The sequence below is a fragment of the Anarrhichthys ocellatus genome, unplaced genomic scaffold (genome assembly GCF_004355925.1).
Source record: "Anarrhichthys ocellatus isolate YVR2014 unplaced genomic scaffold, GSC_Weel_1.0 scaffold6, whole genome shotgun sequence".
Lineage (NCBI taxonomy): Eukaryota > Metazoa > Chordata > Actinopteri > Perciformes > Anarhichadidae > Anarrhichthys > Anarrhichthys ocellatus.
This window is the reverse complement of record NW_022280036.1, coordinates 15,593,302-15,618,134: the sequence shown is the minus strand read 5'-3', so window position 1 is coordinate 15,618,134 and position 24,833 is coordinate 15,593,302. Positions and strand designations below refer to the sequence as shown.

Here is a 24,833-nt window from a genome sequence, read left to right as displayed (position 1 = left end):
ATATATAGATAGATATATATATTACACTTGGTATTAAGATGTAATCTGGATGGAGCGTTTTTGAACTTCCGGGTCTTGAAGTCAACGGGGTTTTCGGTTAGAAGAAGAAGAAGAATCATTCCTTTATTAGATGCCTGAAATAAGGTCTGTGGTTAACACAAGCTTAATGAATTATTTTCGTTTAGTTCTACGATATAAAATCAGTCAGTAAATATCCCACTCCTGAATTTCGAAGCTTTTACGTGTTTTGTTTTGAACAAAGGCTAAATGAGACGACTAAACGTCATCTCGCCGACCTCTAGTCCACCTTGTTCGTAAAGTCAACTTACGGACACTACGCTCAATGCCATAGATGGGCGTCTAATTTCATTTTCAAATCACCTTTTGAGAGGGAAACTTGCGAGCTACTGCTAATATTGCATGAAAATGGCAGGAGTAATGGGCTCTCTGTCCATCATTCACAGAGTTTATGTCGCTATATCATTCACAATATACCGTATGTGATGTCACCTCGTAGGGCCGGGGCAACTCTGCATCGATCACAGAAATATATCCGCATGCGTTCGCCCAGAGAGCAAGCTGCAGTGAAACACCCTCGCCCGTGATCGTCTAAGTATGGGAATGTTTCAGACAGAGACCCAACAACGTGGTGCTCTGGAAACTCTGCAAATTAGAAACGGCCAATCGCAGCAGTACAACTGCCGTGCACGCACACTTCCCAAAGTGAAAGCAAGACAGCACCGTGTCAGGTTTACTTTTCGTCCCCATCAGAGCATGAGATACTAGGATGATCAACACGCGTTATCAGCGCTCCATTTGTAAAGCCATTTCCTCACGGCTCAAAATGACTGCGCTGTACAGTTCTGTACCAGTTCCTTTTTGTGAATATACTCTGATGTTGAGGAGATCTTTCCTTGCAGCTAATGAAAAGACATCCAAGTCCCATTTAGGTTTGCTTTCCTTTGCTACAATGTCCTTGACAGGTGTTAACACCCACAGGCCCACAATAACACTATTCTCTGCAGCAATATCCAATTGTGTTACAGAATGTAGGAGCAGAAAAAAAAAAAAAAAGGGAGGTGAATAAATGTGATCGGTGAGTCTAACGACAGAGAATGAGGCGGAGAGATTAGTGGTATCCCCCCCCCCCCCCCCCGTGCAGTTTCTTTTAATATGGTGGAGTGGAGGCCCGGAGCTGCAGCAGCGGTGGAGGCAGAGCAGCGACCGCAGGAAGGGAAGGAGCGAACTGCCGTGTGGAGATTGAACCACAGACGCACACTAGTTTTGACTCAGCGGGACTTCCGTGCACAACCCGAAGGCATCTCATCACGTCTTCGCCTGATGTCTTATGAATATCACGAGTCTTATTCACTCTCCATTCCTTTTTTTTGTGCTTCTCCCGCCCCGATTACCTCCGATGGGATGTTCCTCTAAAAGTGGCAATGACGGGACAACGACCGTCCTTCCTTCTCCAATCTTCCTTTCCCGCCACCTCCTCTTTCTCCCTCCCATAATCCATTTTTCCCTCCCCCTCTCCATTCCTAAATCAAGCTCTCGTTTCTTCCCATTTCTCTCCATTTCATCCTTCCTTCCCCCCTTCTGTTTCCTCCCTCTCTTACAATTCTCTTTCTTCCATCTCTCCCCTCCATTTCCTCCGTTATTATCAGTGGGCAGACTCTCCTCAAGGGGAGACATCTGCTGTAAAGGAGCCACCACCCCAACGCCCACCTACAGCAGTGTGAGATCAGGCATCAACCATTGTGTTGACACCACAAACAATGATGCACAGATGACATCAATACGGCGATGCAGATAATCGTGCAAACTGCATGCGAGCGTTGGCCTCTGTGGAGGAAGGCTATCACATTACGACTGCACGTTATCATCACCGCTCCGTGAAAGCGTAGAAGCTTAGAGAGAGCCTGCTTCCCTCTCTCCCTCTCTCTCTCTCTCTCAGACAGTGATGACTGTCTATCAAATGCATAGCGACGCAGAGAACAACATGTGTTCACATCATCCATCGGTGCAGACAAGTCCTCCTCTCTCTGCCTCCCCTCCATTCAACACTCCCCCCCCCTTTCACTTCTTCCTTCAATCTTTTTCTTTTTTTGCTGACAGGCAAACAAAAAAAAAGGCATGTCCACATGGAGTGCGCAGCTGTGTGTCTGTGTTGTTTATGCGTGCGTGCGTGCGTGCGTGCGTGTAGGGGCGGACATGCAGATAAGTCTGTAATATTTATATTTTGGGTACGGGAAGAAAAAAAAAAAGAAAAAAAAAGTGGAAGCTTGTTCTCTGGTGGCAGAGGAAGGAAGAAGAAAGAGTGGGGGCTCTTGCCAACTGGTAGGATGTAACTGAAAAGAATCACACAAGATGCTACGTAGGTGGTGTGTGTGTGTGTGTGTGTGTGTGTGTGTGTGTGTGTGTGTGTGTGTCTTCCTGTGAGAGCAACTGTGTGTGAGCTTATCCGTGCACGTATACGCTGTGCATTATTCAGATGGGATTGAAGGTGTGCCCGTGTGTATCTGTTATTTCTATCTCGCATGGTTCTGCAAACAAAGTGGCACCCGCCAGATCGGCCCCCGATGTGTTTCTAAGCAGTAAGCCGCGTGTTTAATGCCTTCCTGAAATAGACAGACGGAGAAACAAACGCGTGCAGCTTCAGAATAAAAGCTTTGAAATTACATGATAACAGGGGTTTAAATTGTTAAGAATTTATAGGAACGTGTGTTTGTCACTGAAATTAGAGGCGCTTTAGCCTATTTTCGTCAATAAAATAAATATACTCATACGGAGGACTTTTATTGTGAAGAACTTAAAGAAAAGTTAAATCGCCGGAGCTTTGTTGCCGGATTTTCTTCAATAAGGAGGAAGAGTAAAAATTATGTATACATTTTTTTTTATAAGAAATGAAATCTGTTCATCCACCGTTTGACAGCTGCTCCTTTCACAATAAAATACATTCGGTCAGGCAAGTCGCATTGAAGTGTGGACCCACATATGCGGGAACAGCTGTGTTCCAATCCAACGCTTCCACTTACGAAAGCCGTGTTGAAAAGACAAGTGGAACCTCGGCCTAAGTAGTGTTACATGGGGTCAGGGTGGACGGTAGGGTCAAATGATCCCCCTAACAATAGGGAACTCTAGATTCTACGCGCCCTCTGAATGGAACGAGAACTAGTAGAAAAGAGACATTTGAACAGAACAGTGTCAGAAGAGTGGAACAGAGAACAAGGCGGTGTCTCAGAGTCGGACAGATTTGAGCAGAGGTAAAGAGAGCAGAGTGGCGTTATAGCATCTAGCTATAGAAGAGTGATAAATGCAACAAAACAAAAATAAGTTTACTGAGAAGAAAAACCTAGGGAATGGCTTGCTTGTGTGTGTGTCATGTACCTCCTTTGAGCCAGACTTGGCCATGTAGATGGCACTGCGTTGACAGGAGGCATCCAGACACACGGGGAGGAGGTGGTCCTGGTAGCCGTCGCCATCTGCCACAAACAGACACAGAGAATTAGGCTGAGAAGCAACAATGTTTGACTGAACCAGAGGGGAAGAACGAGCCTTTGTTTTCCAAAACTGTCCTATTTTAATAATTTCCCATCCAATCAGAATGCCACGGATTTGTTCCGGAGTTGACTTTGAGCGCGCGCACTTCCTGGCAAACAAAGAAGTTGTTCCTGTTCTACGTGCGAGCCGGATCACAGGAACACCTGCTTGTTTTCCTCCGAGCAAACACGCATCCAAGCGGCGCTCGTCTCTTTGATGCCTTTTAACAACGGCAGTTGACTTGAAGAATCATTTTCTCCGCTGATTCTCATCTCTATTAATTATTATTATCACAATCCCGCGCAGGCTTCATCTCATGCACAGGTGCGGAGCCTCCCAAAATCAAAACAACAGCTCTTCAAAGCCCAAGCAGCTCAGCGCGCCAGGTTTAGATTCAGATTTTACCCCCACACACACACACACACACACAGACGTCTTTCTAACTCATTGGTGATGTTTGTATTTTTTGTGTGTGTAAATGAATTGTCTGTGTATTGCTCGTCTTAAATTGCCCCTGAGGGACGAATAAAGTATTTTAGAATTGAACTGAACACCGTATAAACATTTTTTGGGGTATTCTTCTTAAAACCAAACAATTCATCGTAACAATGACGGTATATTCATGAAAATCATCATTAGTTGCAGTTCTGATACACAAAATATTTAATGCATCGAGTCAACTCAATTTGATTGATATAGCCCAATATGACAAATACCGAATTTGCCTAAAGGAGGTTTACAATCTCTTCAGCATCCTCTGACACGCTCTGTCTTTTGGCCCTTGATTCAGATAAGGAAAGTTTTAACAGGGGAAAAAATGGAAGAGCAACATCTTCAATGACGGACAGACGTGCAATAGATGTCACGTGTAAAGGGGAGACCAACGCTACAGTATGGACAATCAGGATGACAACAATCCTAGATATATTTTAAACACGTATAAGAATATGGATCCAGGAGGACGTCGACATTACATGATAGTTTTTCTCTCTTTGACTGGAATGTTTGTTTATGACACACTAGCTGTTGTTCTCAGCTGTATTACATGGGGTTGAGACATTTATTGATGATTGCATCATGTGTAAATATGACTGAATTTAGGTCCGTAACAGATGATGTCAATAATCAGATTCCTTTGGTTTACTCTGTGATGTTCCCTTAAGCTGGACCTGTTCTTAATGAGCCACAGACCAATTACACTGCAGATGTTTAGATACATAAAAGCAGGAGGATCACAGGTGCGTCTTACAACACTAAGGAGCACTGAATTACAATTAAGGGTTCAAGGACCAGGACCCCGGTGTGACGCATGTATCCTCATTGTCACGGCTCACTGGGACACCTAAACGGAGGGAGACCATCATTAATGTTATTACCTACACCTTTGCTTTTCTTGCTGTGACTTTCTTAAGTCTTTGAGAAAGATCTCTAAAGAAAACAAAACAAAATTAAAGGAAGATACCACCAGTTTTCACTGCTGTGGAACAAAAACACAGAACAAGAATATCCGATATTTGGTTTGCTGAGATTCGGCCATTTCCCAAAGACACTGCATGTGCGCTCTGTGTTCAGAGGTCGGCACGTAAATTGACACCAGACACAGAGAGGGCAAACTGCTTCCAGGCTTCTCTCGTCGCACTGCTTCTCCGAGTCCTTTTTTTCAAACAGGGCAAGTGCGACACTCCCGAACAGATGTTGTGCCACGTGGTATGGAAAACCGAATGACACTGATGATGAATGACAGTACAAAAAGCAGGCGAGGAGGAGAAGCCGAGTGTGGCTGTCTCCGCAACTGAGCGAGCGGCAGAGAAAGAAGAGGAAAAGCGGGACGGACGACGTGATGTGCTGCTGAAGATAATAAGACAGCAAGTCCTTCTTGTACTGTTGCATATTTCAAATCAGATAAGAAAAACGTCAAACTGTCTGTGGTTGACGATGAGCCTGATGAACTCCACAAGCTGAAGCTCGTGGGACTAAACAATGAAGTTGTTCTTTATACAAGTGTTGCTGGCGTTTTGACCTCCGCAACCCGTCTGTAGTTGCCCTAAGGTAATTATATTCGTTTCCAAAGTTGGATTTCTAATATTATCAAAGCCTGTGGCTGACGAAGACAGAAGACATTTAAAATGCTAAAAATGTGGATAGAATACATGCCGACCCAAACCATCATCTCTCAATAGTTTTAAAATGAACCATTTCTAGTTGATTTCCGTTAAGTCTGTGTAAAGACAAAGAGTGTGTGGACAGAGAAAAAGAGAAGAGGAAAATCAAGAAATCACTCAATTTAAATTGTGTCAATTTAAAGGAGGAGGCACACACTGCAACAATGAGACACAATGACGAGTAAAGATCGGATTTTGCACTTGGGATGCAACTAACAATTATTTTTGTCTACAGATTTTTTTATTCATGCAGTCATTATTTAGAATATTAGTATATCATAATCTCAAATTTGCAGAGACGTAAGAGATGTCTTAAAACTGCTTCTGCTGTCTGGCCAATATCACACAATTGAAACATATTCAATTTGCAATGATATGAAATGAATGAAAGCCGGCAGATACTCGCGCTCAGAAAGTTGTGACCACTTACTCTTTAGTGCTTTCTAAATAAATGAATATTGGATTATGAAAGCTATCGCACATTAATTATATGTCTATTGACTTGACCACTTTAAGACTTAAAGATAACTTTACCCGCCATGGGGAGTCTACTCAGCTTGTAAAAACTGTGGTGCGATGTCTTCTGTGGGTTTGTCTCAAGTCTGAGAAATGAACCCTGATGATGTCATCCAGGTTACCTTGACCTAATGACTTTATATTGCCAACAGAAACCCTCTGTTACAAAGTGTTTAAAAGATGTAAGGCAAGTTGGGTGTAACATCAAGAAAAACACAGTTGCATTATGGGAAATGTAGGAGCCTGTGTTTCTGGAGCTTCACCTATGCCAGGGCCCGACAGTCAGGATATCTCCGCTGCATCTATTGTGACCATCCGTTTCTATTAAGGCCCCTAACGCCATGGAAGTGCAATATTTTGATTGTTCAAATGAATTCAATGAAGTCAGCAGCCGCTAATCTGTCTCAATTCTAAAAGGAGCGTCACTTAGCACACATTCAGGCACAGGCGGCTGCAAGTATCTCGTGCCCAACATATTGTGATGGCTTTCTAAATTTAGAAATGGGCATTGCTGTCTAATTAATTGCATTAGCGTGGCTGTAATGACAACATGGGTACATACTGAGTGCATCGAGTGCAGCCCGTGTTCTGCAGTGTAGCTAGATGTGTAGAGGGTGAGCTACACAAAGGAGAGAAAACAAAAAGACACGGGCAGAGACAGAGAGAGAGACAGAATGAGTGCTAATTCAGTCCTGCAGAGGTTGTCACTCGCCATGGTGCTCTGGTGTTTACCGGCAGCTCTGCTACCCAGCACGCAGTGGCGCTCCTTCCCTCCGTGCCACCTGTCCTTACCTCCATGAATACCTTCTTTCATCCGTCTCTCTTTTATTCCCGCTATGCTCTCCTTCACCCGCCTCCCCTCTCCTCATCCGACTCACTTCTCTGTCAGTAGCTCACTCCCCATTACTCCCTTCTCAGTCTTAATGCATCAGTTTCTCTGTCCATCTCTACTCCTCTTTATTCAACATCATACTCTCCCTCCCTGCCAGCCTGCCTCCCTCTTTTCATCTTTCAAACCCGCTGACAATGCGTGGCGTGACGGAGATTGGCTGAGAGATGCTCAGAGGGAGGACACTGCAGGTACGGGTTGATACGCAGAGGGCGCTGAGAAGAGGGGAGGCCCGGGAGGGAAAACAGAGGAGAAAACGGGTGAAACAACAAGAGGAACGAGAGAGAGAGAGAGACCAAGAGACAATATACAGAGACAGTGCAGATATGCATTACGACACAATGGCATTCATAGAGTACACTTCACCAATAACTATGCAAATCACAGTATGCACACGCACAAACACACACGGTGGGCTGCTGCCGGGAGCCTGCGTCTCATTACAAACCCTAAAATCTGATAGAGATCTGTGTGCTTTCTGCAACAGTGTGTGTGTGTGTGTATATTAAAGGTGTGATAGAGTGGGAGACGTGTGTGTCATTTGACGTAGGTCTCGTCTTTCGGGAGAATATAAAAACACAGGTTTGAAAGAAAGCAAAAATACATAACTGCTTTAAAAAAAACACACAAAACATCATTTTAAACTCTGGAAGCTTTGTATTTGTATTCTTATATGTGCCTCCATAATATCTGAGACAAGTTAAAACCTAAAGGAGCGCATCTACGTCACTTTAACATTCGCGGCCATACGGTTGACTCTGCATGTATCATAAATCAAAAATCTAAATTGTCACATTGCACACTCGACCCGTTGGGTTGGATTTCATTCATCTGCCAGGTGTAAAAGTAGTGCAAGTATGTAAAAGTGCAAAAATCACAATAAGGAATGTGAACGGTCCGACACTGAGGCCACCCTCTGACAGAATGATGTGAATTGTGTCTCCCCAACCGCCCAGTCTCCTTCCATTCTATTATTAATAGTGGAACACGACAAAAGGTAGCATTCATGGATTTGTAACTCCCATTATCATTCTTTGACTACTTCGATTTTGGGGATAATCATGCTTTGGAACTACAGTTCCCATAATTACTTTGAGTCTGAAGAAAACATTTAAAAAACAATATTTTTTAAATGCATTCAAAAATAAAGTGCTAACTAGTGTAAAGCTCTGTGGGTGGGTCCTTATAATTTAGAGTACTACTTATGCATAATTACTGCACAGCAGATACTAGAAGAATAAGAAAGAAGGGGGGTGCAGGTTTTACATTCAATGAAGGACACTTTTATGTCAGATGTACTTTGCAATTTGCATTAAATTGCATATTAAAATGTGCAAATGAATATCGGAACTTTCAAGACTGCAAACCCAGGAGACTGAATCATTTGCATATGGGTTGGGATATTTCTAAATGCCAGGGATATCACAAAAATGGTGCTTGATTAGTGAGCTATTTCTACTTCATTAACATGGTCTGGAGGGACGCACGTTATTATGTGATGCTGCTCGCACAGAATTCTGATCTCAACTCGCCGAGCAGGACTCCGGCACCTCACCCACATCTGACAGTCTGACACCGAGAGAGAAAGTGATGAAGGATACGAGGCTGGAAACGCAGAGCGAGTCAGAAAGCGGAGCAGGCTGGTCGGAAAACAAGACAAAACAGCAAAGAAAACATACAAAAGGGAAATGAAGGTTGAAAAGGAAGAAAAAAAACAAATACTGCAAAATGTATGCAGGGGTTGAGTTGAGAATGAAGCCGACAGAAAAGAGGGAGAGGAGGAGAGGTTGGATGCAACACAAAATAATAAGATGAGTGGAGAAAGAACGCCTGAGGGGAGAGCAGAGAGAAATAGGCTGTCCTGTTAACATGCTGACTTACCTACACGCACGCACGCACGCACGCACGCACACACACACACACACACACACACACACACACAGCCTCTCCTACTTTAAATATCACCTCCAAACACGCTCCCGTCTTGCCGTCTGAAAAAATCTCCCTATCTCGGCGAGCTGCTGGCCTTCATCCTACCTGCAGTGGAGCTAGCTGACACACTTGGTTGTGGGACATCGTTGTGCTTTACCTAATGATGAATTATGCATCGGCCGCTGTCACTTTGAAAAATGCAATTACCTCAGTGATAAGGCAGATGGCCTGTTTTGTCTGGCATATGCTGTGCATCTATTAAGAGTCTAGCGCTGGAAATGGAACCGCCAGCGCACAAACACGGGCGGGTGGACGGATTCCCGTGTGCATCCGTGAACACACACACACTCACGCACACACACACACACACACGCACGCACGCACGCACGCACGCCTCAGGTTTAGCCAAATGCGTTCAGCCAGTGGAAGCTGCTCAGACACATGACATCCAGCGACTCGGCAACACAGACGTAGCATATGGATCCATAACAATTGTTTATCGTGTTGGCCGTGTGTGTGTTCTGTGGGGAGGTCAATGCTGTGTCCGAGATGATACTGAGGCAAAAAGAGACGGAGAGACAAAAGAGAAAGAAGTAGGAAACAATATGTTTAAAAAAAACACTGACTTTTGAAAGTGGTTGTCACACTGGCGACCAGGCATCAGAAAGTATGGTTGCCTTTTTCAGTCACCTTATACTTTGAGAAATTAAGATACTCTACTATAAGTCAGCTATTTAAAGAATAGAGGCTTTGTAAACAAACTAAATTCTTCGTGGTTTGTGTTGAGTCTGATACGTTACAGAATTTGAATGGTACATGAAACACCTCTAGTGCAGCTGCTGTCATGTTCTTCACAGATCCCTAAAAAATTAATCCATAAGTCACCGGTTGCTTGTTCATCCGTTCTCTCGCCCTTTCAAACGGAGGCTTGAAAGCCAATAGGAGTGACTTTTGAATAGATTAATTAATTAATTAAAAAAAGTTAAAGCCAAAGTAAGAACTAGGAATGTACCGATTGAACTTTCTCCAGTCCGGATACGATACCTTGGCTGCTGGGTATCGGCCGACACAGAGTCAAGGTGCTACTGCCATGTCGCGCATGTGTAATCAGACGTAGACATAGAATGAAATCAAGACATCAGCACCAGCACCCGAGCCAGCCAATTAGGTCAGTATCAGCCCGATATCCGAAATAAGTATTCCTGTCACTGAAGACCCCAGACAACCAAAACCACGACAAAATCTTAAGACAGACTGTCAGAGTGCCGGATCCCAGTAATGAACAGACCCAGAAGGGAAACCCTCACCAGGTACATGAATCAGATCAGGTTAGATCACCATTAAGCAGAAGCAGATGTTACTAAATACAGCGCCATAAAAAGAGTGTGAAAGCATTCTTTAAACTGTAAATACACGACTATATGGATACACATTTCTGCACGTCTGAGTATGCTGCAGCTTACTAAATGAGCTTTCCGAGGTGAATTCTTAGATAAAGCTTAACTTTATATTTTTGTGGGAGAGAGTAGCTTGTGTTTTCGAATTACCGTTGCAGATGTCGTCATATATAATCATACGTTTAAAAAAAAAGAAAAAAAAAAAAACACGTCAAGAGAAAGAGAGGTACAGAGAAAAATGTAGAGGAAGGCCGACACAGATGAAGATGTAGAGAAAAATGTAGTGGGAGACGGATATTAGCGGGAGAAGGATGGAGAGAGCATTGACAGTGTGATGGAAATAACTCCCACTTCCGATCACACGGGGATGCAATGCTGCTCTCTGCTATATTTCACCCTCTCCTCCTCATTCCCTCCATTCATTCGTTATCCTTCCTGCCATCTTCTCCTCCACGGCCTATTTTTTATTTTTCTATCCTCTTCTCTATCTCACTTCATGTGGTTTTTGAAATGTGCCTCCTTCTTTTATTTGCCACACTCTCTCTCTCGCTCCTCTATCTCTTGTTTTTGGCCTCCCTGAGGTCACTCATTCAAGGTTTTTCAGTAAAGCCAAACTGTACTCTATAATTAGCCAGAAAAGAAGCTGGTCAGATGGCCACATGCAGAGAGACGGACACTGAATGAGGAGAATATTGACAGAGTTAGAATGGTGGGAAGAGATATGCTGATACAGTAGGAGGATAATTTAAGTACTTTAGATAAATAGATTACGAATAAATATTGGTAGAAACATTGGAAAAGGGGAAAGGCACAAGAACAGCAACACATAATTAAATGTAACCCAAATAAAAAAGAACTTTTTTTTGTGACTGTCAAAGTTTCAACATAACCACCATTTTTAAAGCATCAAATACTGTGAGGTCACAACAACTCAAACTTATGGGATGATTGAAATATCTGAAACCAAGTTGTGAACTAAGAACTCGTGAATCGATCACATTGGATGCAGGCTTCACTACATTGTAATTGTCAGCCTAAGTTTGCACTCGATTGGTTTACTGGACTTGACCAAAATGCAGCGCTGCTTCCTGAAAGTGGACGAGAGACACGACGGAGTCAACTTGAAATTGTGGTCGAGCCGTCATTATTGTTTAAGAGCCTTGTGCTTCGAAACACTTTAATCATGAACATATTGGTCATAATAATATGAACGCTGATGACACGGCAAAAAAAAGTCAAACCCTCAAAGCACGGCGAACGAGTCGGGGTCGATGTTTCAAGACGGGTCGGGTGGGTTGCCGTCATGCACTGAGGACAGTCGGCACATCACTCCCTGTCAGTTATATTTCAGTATTATTACTGATTACACTTGTGTTCAATGTTGTCGCAATGCGTCCCAGACCACCTCCGGAGGTGGTTCTGCCAACGGGATCACAATCCATCCATCCATTTTTGCGTTCTGGGTGCATTTACACACGTAATTTCATGTGGTCAAGCAATATATAATAGCAATCTGATCCCCCAAAGGGCATTTTAAGGCATGGTGTCAATAATTTACTTCATTGAACGTATACAGTAATAAGCACTGAAGGGAAGGGACCATTGTATCACTTCTATATTCTTGTATCACATTGGAGCTGCATGTGTGCATCTTTCTGACTATAGTAGAAACTACAGATATGAAATACATCCATTTTGGACTTTATTTTTATACATAAGAGTGCTGGTTCTCTTTCAGCCTGGTGTGCAATTCTTGTCAGAGCCAATCTCATCTGAGTCATCCCCAGTCTCCCATTCAGCCCCATTGATTTGATGACAAACACTGAATCCACTCTTGTTGGCGGGCAACATGTTTTCTTTTGTTTCTGCCTGACAATATGAAAGTTAAAGATACGGAAAAAGACAGAAAGGGACTACCTGATATAGTGAGAGTAATGACTGTGATTCAAACTAAAGTCCAGCACTGTTTGATGTAATCTGTAATCACCTATTCAACTCTTGCTTTTCCCACCATATTCTAAATCCTTTAAAGAATGTTGGATATTTTTGTTGTAAAACACTAATCTCTCTTATCTCTTAAGTGAAGCTTTTATGAATAATGGAAAAAGAAAAGGGATTTTAAAAGGATAGAGGGGGTGATAGTGGGTCACAACAGAGTCCCCATCCAACGAAACAATACGAGTGACGCCCAGAGCTGTTTCGATGAAGAATCGAGGGAGGAGAAGGAGAAACGGGGGTGAGAAGCGAGTGAGCCGTAGATAGCAGCTATACAGTAGATCAAGAGGAATAAAGATAGACAGCGACAGCCGAGGAGGGGCTGATTGAAGGAGACAAAACGGGACAAAAATAAGAGACGTTCTATCCTGCAAGGCATCTCTCTCTCTCCGAGAATTTGGCAGATTATTAGAAGCGTGACCCTCAGAGGCTTCAATCCCCGGCTAACGAGGGCGACGTCTCCCAGCCGACGGGAGGAGGAGAGAGAGATTAAAGAAATGAAAAAGTTTCTGTCTAAATAAGCTTGAGATTTAAACAAAAAAAAAAAAAAAGGGTCGCCGCCCCGATAGATGATGAATTAAACGCACACACACACACAGAACATATAGGTAATTTCCCCTCTGGCTCATACATTATTGCCAATTTGGGAAGGGGAAGTTTGTTCGCTACATATTTGACGGACACCCCTTGCTGCTGTGAGATTAACCGATTAATCGTGCCAATAAGGAAGTGTTTATCAGTGTGAAGCTCTGTGCCACAGGAGCCCAAATGTTAATTAACAATGCATCAAAAGTCACACAGCTAACGGCAGTACATATCAAATTGAGTGATGAGGTCACAGTGGCAAAATGTAAAAAAAAAAAGGGGGTTTTAGAGGGAAACAAACCAAAAAACCCTGTAAGCTTGTTAGGATATGAAATCGGATTTTAATCATACTTTTGAGACATAATGAGAGTAATACCAATTTCATACAGAAACAAGCCTACAGCCTGTATTACCGATTGATTTAGTGTTCATTTTCTGGTCTTCCTTTGATGAACAGGAAATGATTTTCAGCACACAGATGCATTTTGCTCCGCAGCTTTCTGTTTTGACCGGGCCTTTACCTGGTCTGGTATGACCATTAGCTGACGGTGGCTAATGGTAGCCAACGTTAGCAAACGTTCAGATTCATATTATTGCGTCACTTCTGTGATATTGCGGTGACATTACTCCGTTTGCTGACTTTACGTCTCCTACCGTATCTGCAATGTGAACCAGCACGTCACAGATACACTTTTCAATAAAAGTAGGGAAATTATCCCGGAATTGCCACTTTTAATAACTTTTGCTGGTCATCAAACGTTGCGCAGTCTCATTCTAAAGCTAAGAGTAGCTCACATTTGGCCTTAAGACTCTGGAAGATTATTCATTCGTCCGGATCAGCCAACTGAGCAGTGTGCGCTCAGAATTAAATCATATTTACTCCGGGAGGCACTCAGCACAACCAGTATTTATATTCCGACGACGTAAAAAGAGCCCATGAGGCTCGCAGGGAAAAAATAAACAGGAAGAATTTAATTGCACTATCGGGCATGCAATGCGATGCTGACAGAGTGAAGGGTGAGAGGTGACTGACACTGCTAAAGAGAAGGAGGTTCTCCATTGACACTGGTAGTATAGACTCTCTTTCCCCCTGTGTGTGTGTGTGTGTGTGTAAGCGTGCTTATGCATGCATTAAGTGTGAGAGAGATAAATATCGAGTATTAATAAAGCCTTGAACAAGTGGTAGCCCCAGGCTACTTTAATGTGGCCTTGCCATTGGCCCTGTTAATCCAAATGGTATTTAGCTTCTAAAACAAGCATACGGAGCCACCACAACTCTTCCCCTGGCCGAGGTGGTGGCTCCGACATGAGTGACCAGGGGCCACTTTTGGCGAAACAGGCTGCAGTCTGGAGATTAGAGAGCCAGCGGAGATTTGTGGAGGATAAATGTAAAGCTGAGCTGAACAATGAATAGTACTGGCCAAGATTGTTTAGGGGGATAAACGTTCACAAAAAAAAAAAAAAAAAAATCTGGCTCTGTGTGGGATTGAGTGTGTGCATCAGAGTGTGTTGTGTAGGAGTGTGTGCTTGCAACAGTGCGTGCACGCGTGAGATTAGCCTGTCTGGTACAGGGGTGAGCATTTTGGGGGTGTGTGTGTGTGTGTGTGTGTGTAGGGTAAGAAAGTTATGTGATGAGAGAGCTGTAGTGTAAATGCCAAAGCCAAAAAGACCAGACAGTCCTATTCGGAAGCCTTTGAAGCAACGCGGCTTCAAATGCAGAGGGAGCTTAAAAGGATTTAGGAAAGGAATAGATCTGACACACACACACACACACGAAATTTTTGACTTGTGTTTTCCATGTTTTCTCTTTTCCATTTTGAGCCCGTACATTCTAAACCCTCACATATATGTTGGTTTACTGGGTTTAAAAGGGATCTCTCTGTTACTCTGTCCCAACCATACACAAGGTTCGTCAAAGATTACAGCAAATGGCAAATCTCTGGTATTCTCACCGAAGTCGACGAAGGAGGACTGTCCGATAATCTTGGCTGGTGGCTCTGACGGCATGACTTCTTCTCTGGTGAAGTTCCCGTCCTGAGAGGAGAGAGGAGAGAGCGGTGAGTGAGACATAAACGGTAAACATAATGGTTCTGTACTCTTTCTATGCAGCAGGACCGAGGTTGATGGGACCTTAAGCGGACCATAGATAAGCAGTCACAAAGGATAGCTTCTGTGTGCATCTATGTTTGTGCACAAGAAGTACATACATGTACAAGCACCGTTTATTTCCTGTTGCAGTGTATGTGAATGAAATAAGCTGACAGGAAGTAAACATGGACCCAAGCTGTCATGGACCCAACTGAACGATCAGTTCAGTTAAAAAGCCTCCCGAGAAACAAAAAGAAACTGAAAATGTGATGATTAAATGGATGTTCCCAGAGCAAAGGTGACATTATAGAATATATAACTTATAACAAACCGAGTAAAGCAACAAATCCTCACATCTGAGAAGCTGGAACGGGTAATTGTTTTATCTTTTGCTTGAAAATGGATTGAAAACATCTAATGTCTGACATTTCTGCTCGAAAAAGGACTCGACTTAAAGATTGTTTCAGATTAATTGACTGCAGACTAATGAATTCATAAATTGATACTCTTTTCTTTTCAGCTGTAATTGATGTAATACTTAAGTTGTAATGTGCACCCTTAATAATGGCAACAAACGGCATCATTTGACGGTCCTGGCTTGCACCGGATGCGCTGAAACGACACAGGAAGTTGTGAAGGGATTTGCTGAGTATCAGGTGGGAAGTAGTGCCGCAACACATGGTGACATGACGCGACGTCCCAGGTTCACCTGCGTCCCGATGAAATATATGGGCCTAATTCCAAAACAATGGGTGTGGGAGTTCATACGCACATCACATGCCCTCGGTGTGTGGTGCCCTTTACAGAGGGCATGGGAGAGATAAGGAGATAAGCATATTAGTGTGTGTGTGTGGGATCAGATGTGACTCTGTGCAGTGGGAAACTGTTGCCTGCTGATAGCAGCATTAGTGATTTATGAGAAAGAGAAGGTGACAGACATTCAAGGAGCGAGTCAGAGAGAGAAACATATGCATTATGTATAAGTCCTGTATGTGTGGTTAACAACACTCAAGTTACTGCTGTGTTCACTTTTCTGATACATATAATTAAGTCAATGAAAATGAATACTTTATTCTATAGCTAAAATATGAGGAATAAGGAACAAAATCATTAATATCACATGTTTTCAAATACTTCACATAATCTACAAGAATAAACTCCGGTATGAGAAGATAACATTTTTTTTGTTTTTTAGACCAATATTGCGACATCTTCTGTATCATTCCCTATACACAAGCATTTAATCATTCTATGGTACATTGGACACAGTCAACGTATTAACCGCTCTTTCATGTAGGCCAGGCCGATGTGTTATGATGAACTGATGCATGAATTGTAGGGCTGACTTCCTTCTGCTCCGTTGCACACGGGGCTCTTTTTCACAGCAGTGATTTACGGGGGCGGGAGGGACATGTGAGAGAGACGCTTGGAAAAATGTGTGTTTATTTAGCCGAGATCGTCATTCCTATTCTTTTTTTTTGAACGAGGCCTCCGTTTGAAGCCTCGTGTCAAACGGAGACCTACACTGGACATTTACGAACACTTGACAACTTAATTGTTCACTTCTTCTCTGCTCCGGATAAATACTTATATTAAATCGCAATTGTCGGTTTGAATGCCATTAATTGTTCCTCCAAATTATCAACTCAATACATGCTGTTCCAGTCTGTATGACGACTAAATTACATGAACTGATTGGTCTGTGAGCGTCACTCGCTGTGCCGGTTCAAAGCCGATTATTTTGAGGTCAAAAACCTTACACACACCATTCTCCACGTTACGTCTATTGTCGACAGAAGCCTTTTCAGTTTGGAGGCTGACAGCATTTTACGTTAAGTTTGGTTAAATGACAGAACCCACAAAAAAAAAAAATAACCGTGAGTGAGACAAGACCAGTTCAGATCTCAGTGAGGGGAGGGCAGCATGTGGGAACAATACGGACTATTTATTCTAAAGGTAGGTCTCCATCATCTTCGCCCCACAGAGGGGGTTCCTCTCCTGAGGGAGAGAGCAAAGGTAAGAGAGGGTCAAAAACCTGGTCTGGAGCCCTGCAGAAACCCGCTGTCTGAGTCCTGTTAAGTGACTGCCGATGAAAATACCCCCAAATAACAGCTTTTAGATAAGAAAAACAAGAAATAAAATGCCTTTATCCACCGTTTTACAGCCACTACTTTGACCACAGAATATATACCCGGTGGCCCTCCTATCAGGCGCGGTCGCATTGAAGTGCGGACGCACATATGTCGGCACAGCTGAGCTCCGATCGCAAAAGTCACGTTTGAAAGAGACACGTGTAACCCCGGCCACTGTGACAGCGAGCCACTATGTACAACACCAGGACTCTGAAACCAGGGCAGCGTAATTGAATTCAGGCATCACTCATTCCATTTTTCACATCTGTCCCTTTCATACTATAACAGCTCAACATGTCATGTCTTGAAAAAAGGCCTCTTGCTCTATCATAGGGTAGGTAGATGACGTTTTTTTTTTTTTTTTTTGAGAGGGTGGTTCTGAAATTGCAGGGAAAAAAAGGTTGTCTATCCTCACTGGAGGTGTAGTGGGTCCACACTGTCACAGAAACGGCCTTCTTGATCATCTTAATGGCAGCCTCATACGCACCGTCTCCAACTCCACCCTGAGACATTTAGATTAGTGGACTAATGAATAGTGCTGCCAGCATGATGGTTCAGTAGATTTATGACGGCGTTCCCTTTAGGTCAGCTAGTACATCAATGTTTTAACATATTAATGAGGCCTCTGCAGGACCGCTCATAAAGGACAGGAACGTGAATACTGGCAAATGGTCTTATAATCTGGATCCAGGCAGGTTTTCCTGCGGGGGGGAAAAAAAAAAAAAAAAAAAAGTCTTTGGCAAAAGGAGTGTTTTATGTTTTGATGGGAAGATAATGACTTTGCTTTGGATAAATAGGAGCTGGGTAGCTGGGTAGCATGAGCAGACACAGCCACCATGACGGAACAAACGAATATCATCACACACCATCTAACATCTGGTTTTGAGGGTTATGTTGTGTGAGAGTGAAAGCATTATTTCCGAATATCATTCGTTTTACTTTCAGTGTCTGCTAATCATACACTGCCTAAATAGTGCTGACTGTGACTGAAACCCGAACAATCCTAATGAGGTTATTTGTAGAAGATTGGTGCCAGAAAAGTGTCCAGAAACTGGATACGTGGATAAATCATATAACACATTTAATATTATTAAACGTCCATTAACATGTTTTAACAAGTTCTACAAAACCTTCAAACTGAAGTCACTTAATCACAAGACGTCCACGTTGTGTTTGATGCTGTGCAGGAAGCCCGATGTTACATTCAATGAAAATTATACATGGCAAACATGTTGTGCTTTCAGAGGTTAATCATTCGCATCTGCTTTGACGCTTCGAATGCGGATGAGGCAGAGATGTAGAGCCATTTATTTCGGCGATTTAATTGGGCCACGTCCCTCATCCAAAGATTCAGGCCATCACTGGCAGCGGTGACATTTGTTTGTCGCACAATTCTATTTGTTTCAATTTGTTAAGAGCAATTGGTTCCTTAAACTTTGTGTATTGAATGTGCAAACAAACCTTTGACGACAGAGTTCAACACACACATACACACTGAGGGTGGGCGAAAAAATCATCACAATGTTGTTGTTTTTTTACTTAACAGTACAACCTCACTCATTTCCGTCTTTTTTAAATATAGCCTTACAAGGTACCAAACACCACACCAAATCTCAAATGTAATGCTTCTTTAAAGTTTCTTTTTTTTTGTCAATTACTTTTCCAAATATTTATCAGTTACCTTTCAAAATACACATGAACCACTCTTCACATACCTTAATGAAATCCACTGCACAGCACTAACTTAAAACTATGTCACTTCCAAAGCTGCTTCTACTGTTAAACGTGTTATTTCCTTCTTCCAAAGCAGTGCTGAAGAACATAAGGAGCAAATGCCCGGAGTTGACTTTGTGTGTCCCAATTCATCAGAGCACACAAGGCCAAATAGCCTCCTAAGTTACCGTATGCCCCGGCTGCTGACGGACAATGGAGCATGTAAAAGTGCTCATTCCACATTAAGCGCACATAATCGTCACTCGTCCTCCACTCTGGCTAAAGTAAAGATGAATGCATTTAGGTAGATTTTTTACATCGCAGTGGCGCTAATCATTTACAGACAGCATTCCTTCTCCTCACATGATTTATGAATAATTCATGCAAAAAAAGTAAAGAGAATTATATATAGAGCGATATACAGTATGTATTACCCTCCTGCTTTCTTAAATGCATGCGAGTACGTCCAACTGACCTGTGCAGAAGGATATGACTCACTTTGAAGCTGATCTCTTCAAAAGCGGGGAGAATCAACTCATGTTAATTAGATCATAAGCTTCCGATCGCGCGCACACAAACTCTGACACAGATGTGGCAACAGGGTGTTAACTCTCTGCGCATTGAGGATGAGATCTCGGTGTGATTGACTGCTGCTGGCTGCCTGATTGCAAGATGTCATGATTAAAACTGTGATGCTTGTGACAGTTTGAGAGCAGCTGATTGATATGTGAAGATGAAAGGATTACATGTCTTCCTATTATTCTTGCATCTGTTCACATCAACCCCCCCAACACACACACACACACACACACCTCGCCAAACAGTTCAGTGGACTGACATACCGGTATGCACAGTTGTAGCAGCAGAAGAAATTTTCATGAAAGGTTGCCTCCCAGCTGCAACTGGGAGGGTTTAACGTGGGTAAAAGCTACAAAGTAAATATGGTAAAAAAATAGATGCTGATGCTGGTGTCAAACGTGTACTGTGTATGAATTTGTATGCAGTGGCGCATGACATGCGGGATAAACTGTTGCTGGGAACAGTGGGATTAAGGGTTGGATCCACTCAGCGGTGCGCCAGACTGCAGACATGCAAGTGTAGTAATATTTCATATTATGTGGCTATAGTAGCCAGGATAAAGCTACCACAATAGCTTGTGAACAAAATATATGTTCTACTGTTGAGTAAGGTGAACTGAATGCTAAACTGTGTGCTACAACTCATACAGAGGAACAGACTGTGTGAGGCACAAATCACATGACCCTATCATGAATTCAGAGATAAGTGTCACAATAATAAAAAATAAATGTCTGTATTTAAATGTTTCCATACAGAGTCAAGATAAAGTAAGGCCAACTTCAGCTCATGTAACTCTATTATGTGCATATAATGCTTTTAAGGCCAGAGGGAACATTTGTAATAGTTAGGACGGCATCAAATTAGTATGAAATTAGCTATTTGGCAGGAGCCCATTTCATTGTTCTCCTTTACAAGAACAGAGAAAAAAAAAGGGTCGAAGGAAGCAAAAATGTTCAAGTGTTTCAAAAGTACACTACGAAATGTATTTTTGTTTTCCATCTTCACCCTAACATCCTGGCCCTGTATGCTTGGTGAGACTGTCACGCACTGAAAGTGTCTGACCGACCACAACGAAAGAGGCCGATGTGTTTCTGTAGCACGCTGTAGTGTACGTGACCAGAGGAAACACCTTCTCCCTTAAAAATAAAACTAAATGATTGTATCAGCCCTTGTGGAATTGACCTTTAAAACCCCTTGTCTCGACTTGACGGCCAATGAAAACACCCCCCCCCGAACCCCCTCTGTGACTGCCTTCTCTTGTGCAATCGCAAGAAAACAGAGGAACGGGGAGGGTTGGAAGGAGACTGGGGGGGGGGGAGAACAGAGAAAAGTAATTAAAACAGAGTGTTGGAGAACGAGGGGTGTGCTGGCCTGTGACCGATAGATGAAGCCGCATTGAACCGAATACCGTCGTGGTATTAAAAAGGGGGTCTAATGCACTGGGTATGCTGGGAAATGCCTGTTTGTGAATATATATGTCACGGTGTTTGCGTGTGCATCCATGGCCATGTATGTCATGTGCCTTTGGAGGAACAATATTTTGGAATGTATTCAAGAGAGAATGGATGTGAGCACTTGCGTGTGCATTTTAGGAAAGAGGAAACGTACAGAGGATTTAAAAACAGAACCACTTGACCAAACAATGAAGCTTTAGCAATCAATTGAATGAAATATTTACCCATCCCACAAAGAGTAGGACTAATAAAAGATCGAATGATGAATTAATTTCGATGAATGGATGACACAAAGCAAAACGAATGAACGCTTCACACACAGTCAGGGAGGAAAATGATCTGCTATCACAATTATTAAACGCTTTGCACCAGGCTTGTTGTGAGTTTAAGGAGATAAGCTGCGTTTCCTTACACGAATTAAACAACCCTTTGACATTAAACTACTTCCTATTTTTACTGAGGCAAAACACCACCGCAATCGTCATCTACAAACACACTCACCCGAACCCTTTTTATTCATTTGGCACTTGAGCTAAATGCTAATGTCAGTCTGCTAACATGTTCACAGTAATACTGCTAGCATGTGAATGTGTGGCAGGTATATTTGTAACATCTCACTTTGCGCTGTTAGCGCGCTAAAATTTGCATTCTGGCATAAACAGCGGCTGAGGCTGATGGGAATGTAATTAACTTTGCAGGTATACAATAGACATTTTGAGCTGAACATGGCCGGTAGACAAAGGCTCAAAATGATTTATCCTCTGGGGAACATGAATGCCTGTACCATATTTCATGGCAATCCATCGAATAGTCGTTGAAACGTTTCAATAAAAAAACGAAAATGTCAACCTCATGGTGGTGCGAGAGGAAAAGTGATGGTGTCAGGGTCCATCCTTTGGGGACCATGAATATCTGTGCAAGATTATGTGGCAATCCGTCCAATAGGTGTGGAGAGATTTCAGTCTGGACCAAAGCGGTGCACCAGCCGGCACAAAGAAAGACATCGCCGACTGTCCACCAAACGTGTTTCTGAAAAATCCTTCTAACCTGAACCAGAGACAGACAACGAACAGGCCTGGAAAGACATCCGGAGTGGATGTAAAAAATATATCAACAAATAAAAATGATCTTCATGTTTTCCTCCATCCTCTCACCTTATCAACATTCCTACCAGCCGTCACCCACTCTACTGGTTTTCGGGTATGGTGGTTTATTTGCTGTGTTTTGCTCCTGCTTGGTCTCGCTCTACCCTCACACACCTTCCGTCTCTGCCAAATCCTTCAGTCCCTCTCTGTTTCGCTCTTCTTCCTCGCCCCCCCCCGTGATAAGATAGACTACTGTTCGGCTTGTGCCTCGACCTGCTGAATTTCAAATAGGCCCCTTTCGGCAACAACCCAGAGCCACGGTCTCTCCTCTCTGCTCTCCCAGAATATTAACTAGTCCTGCGGCAGTGCTAACAATCCTGCAGCCCCCCCAAGCCCACCAACGTGCTGCAGATCTGCTTGTTGCACTGAGGAAGTGAACGGCGGGGGTGGTGTGTGGGTCGACACTCTCTGATCACAAGGTTTGGTTGTACGTGCACACATAACCTTCCTATTGATGGATATAGTGGACTTAGTTTATATGAGGAACACACACAACATGTCTTTTATGGACCATATTGTAGGTTCCTAGTTAATGGACAATGGTGGGTGAGAGAAGTAAAGAAATGTGGTTATTTTATTACTATTCCATGTTTTACAGTTCATGTAACAGCTATTTACTTTGGTTCCCACTAATCCTTTTCAACAAATAACAAAACAACTCATGTTTCTTTAGATAATGACCAACTGTCATTGGATTCGAGCATTGTAAAAGAGGACAGTGCAATACTACATACAGGAGCTAAAAGCGATAAAGGGAAGAAAAGTTGTGTTCAAGAAAGCCCGTTATGGTCAGTGCAGGTAATACCAAGTGTTATGTTCAGTGTTCATGTTAAGCGTCTCCTCCGTTGCTGCTACAGTACGACTCAGGGAAGAGCGCTGCAGTCCCTTGACCACCAGCTGGGAACCACTTAACTAGATCAGTGACAGGTTTTGAAGAGTCTACACCTCTAAAGAACGGACACATCTGTCTGAATAGCTTCTGTTATTGTGTTGCATAAATGATGATCTGGAGAATACAGAAACATTTGCAAGTACAAATGTCATTTTGTCGAGTAAGTCTTTCGATTAAACGTTTATGCATCAGAGTAATATTTGCTGGCTCCAGCCTCTCACATCTAAGAAAGTCTTTTCCTTTTCTGCGGATTTTACAAGTGACCTTTTGACCTTTTTTGACTGTTGGTTTGATGAATGAGCCTTTTTAAAAAAAAAAACACCACTCGGGTATGTGGTAACTTGTGAATGGCATTTCTCCTTAAAGAGTGCAGCAATATTTCTGCAATGTCATAAACTTTACACAAGAGCCCTGCAATGATACATACAACAATGTGATATTTTATTACAAAAGAGAGTGTATGATGACTAAGTGACATAAAAACTAGGACTTGACTTTGCTCAACATTACGGTAACCACACAGGGGTCATGCCTTCTATACTGCTGGGCTGCAGCGACTCAGCCTGAAGCGGACTCTTGAAAAGACAGGCAGTAAAAGAAAAACTGGGACAGGAAAATTAGTCCAAAAAAGTAATTACCTTACTGATCCAGGTCTCAAACTTAGGCCCTTCAGTTGTCAGGAACAAATCTGGAGGGGGGGGGGGGGGCAGAGAAACAGAAGGGAGGAGCAAGTCAATAATTTGATTCAATGTATTTCTGTAGCATCAAATCATAACAGACGTTATCCCAAGACACCTTTTCATACTCAGCAGGTCTACACAGAGACCAAACACTCCCCAGTGAGCGAGCACTGAGAGGACGGCTCCCCTTCATCTGGCAAGCATAATCAAACACGGAGCAGGGGGCTATTGATCTATAATGAAGAAAATGCTGGAGATTATTGGGAATGACAGCAATGAAAATGAACACCGCGCTCTAGCTGTGAACCTTTGTACCTTTACGGACTTGATGAATTGATCATGAAGAAAGAACAAAAGATCAATAAAAAGAGAAAGCCTGTAATTACTTAGATTGCCTTATTTACACAGGAGAGGCAATCCAAATTATAATGAAGGCTTAAAAGAGTTTCTGTGTTCTTAACTCCCGATGGCAGCTTTTGGTAAAGGTATATCATAATAATACATATTTTGCCTTCTTCAATGCAATGATGGGGGGGGGGGAAGGTTCTCAGCACATGTTCCACTGCTAGTGACACCAGGCGAAAGTCGGCGTTATAATACCGAGACCTGTCAACATCATGTACAATGCACAGGGCAGGTTGTAAATACCAGGACTAGTCAAACTCATACAGCTGACGGGTACAAAATAACAAAAGTGAACATCGGTGTGGAAACTTCCACATTCCAAAGCTTGGTTTATAGATGAACAGGATGCAGAAAAACAGGTGAAGAGAGAAGGGGGGGGGGGGGGGGGCGTTCCTCGCTCAGGCTGCACTTCCAATGCAGTCTCTCTTCTCTGTGAGAGGACGGTACCTTTCACCGCTGGGGTTCTCCGGACTGCGGTTCTGCCCCCGGTAATTAGACATGAAATAAATATTGGCATTGATCCGCCTTAGGGCCCTGCTACGTGTTGCCGTGCTCTGCATGGGAAAATATCAATGATAGTGGAATGGGGGAATGAATGAAGGGAAGACAGGAAGGAGGAAGACTGCGTGTAACGACAGAGTGTTAGTACTGCAGTGGCCACTGCGGCCAATAGCAAGAAGCTGCAGTGTGACTCCTCACACTGTATGTGTGTGTGTGTGTGTGTGT

The 24,833-nt window shown here is 43.0% G+C and overlaps 1 protein-coding gene across 1 annotated transcript in view; it reads right to left on the bottom strand.

Moving 5' to 3' along the window:
- itfg1 (integrin alpha FG-GAP repeat containing 1) overlaps positions 1-24,833 on the bottom strand; it is a 130,943-nt gene that overhangs the window by 76,232 nt on the left and 29,878 nt on the right. The window contains exons 7-9 of the mRNA XM_031846445.1: positions 23,661-23,710; positions 14,972-15,053; positions 3,391-3,485 (exon numbers count right to left, since the gene is read on the bottom strand). Of these exons, the coding sequence (XP_031702305.1) occupies positions 3,391-3,485; positions 14,972-15,053; positions 23,661-23,710 (227 nt within the window). The remainder of the gene's footprint in view (positions 1-3,390; positions 3,486-14,971; positions 15,054-23,660; positions 23,711-24,833) is intronic.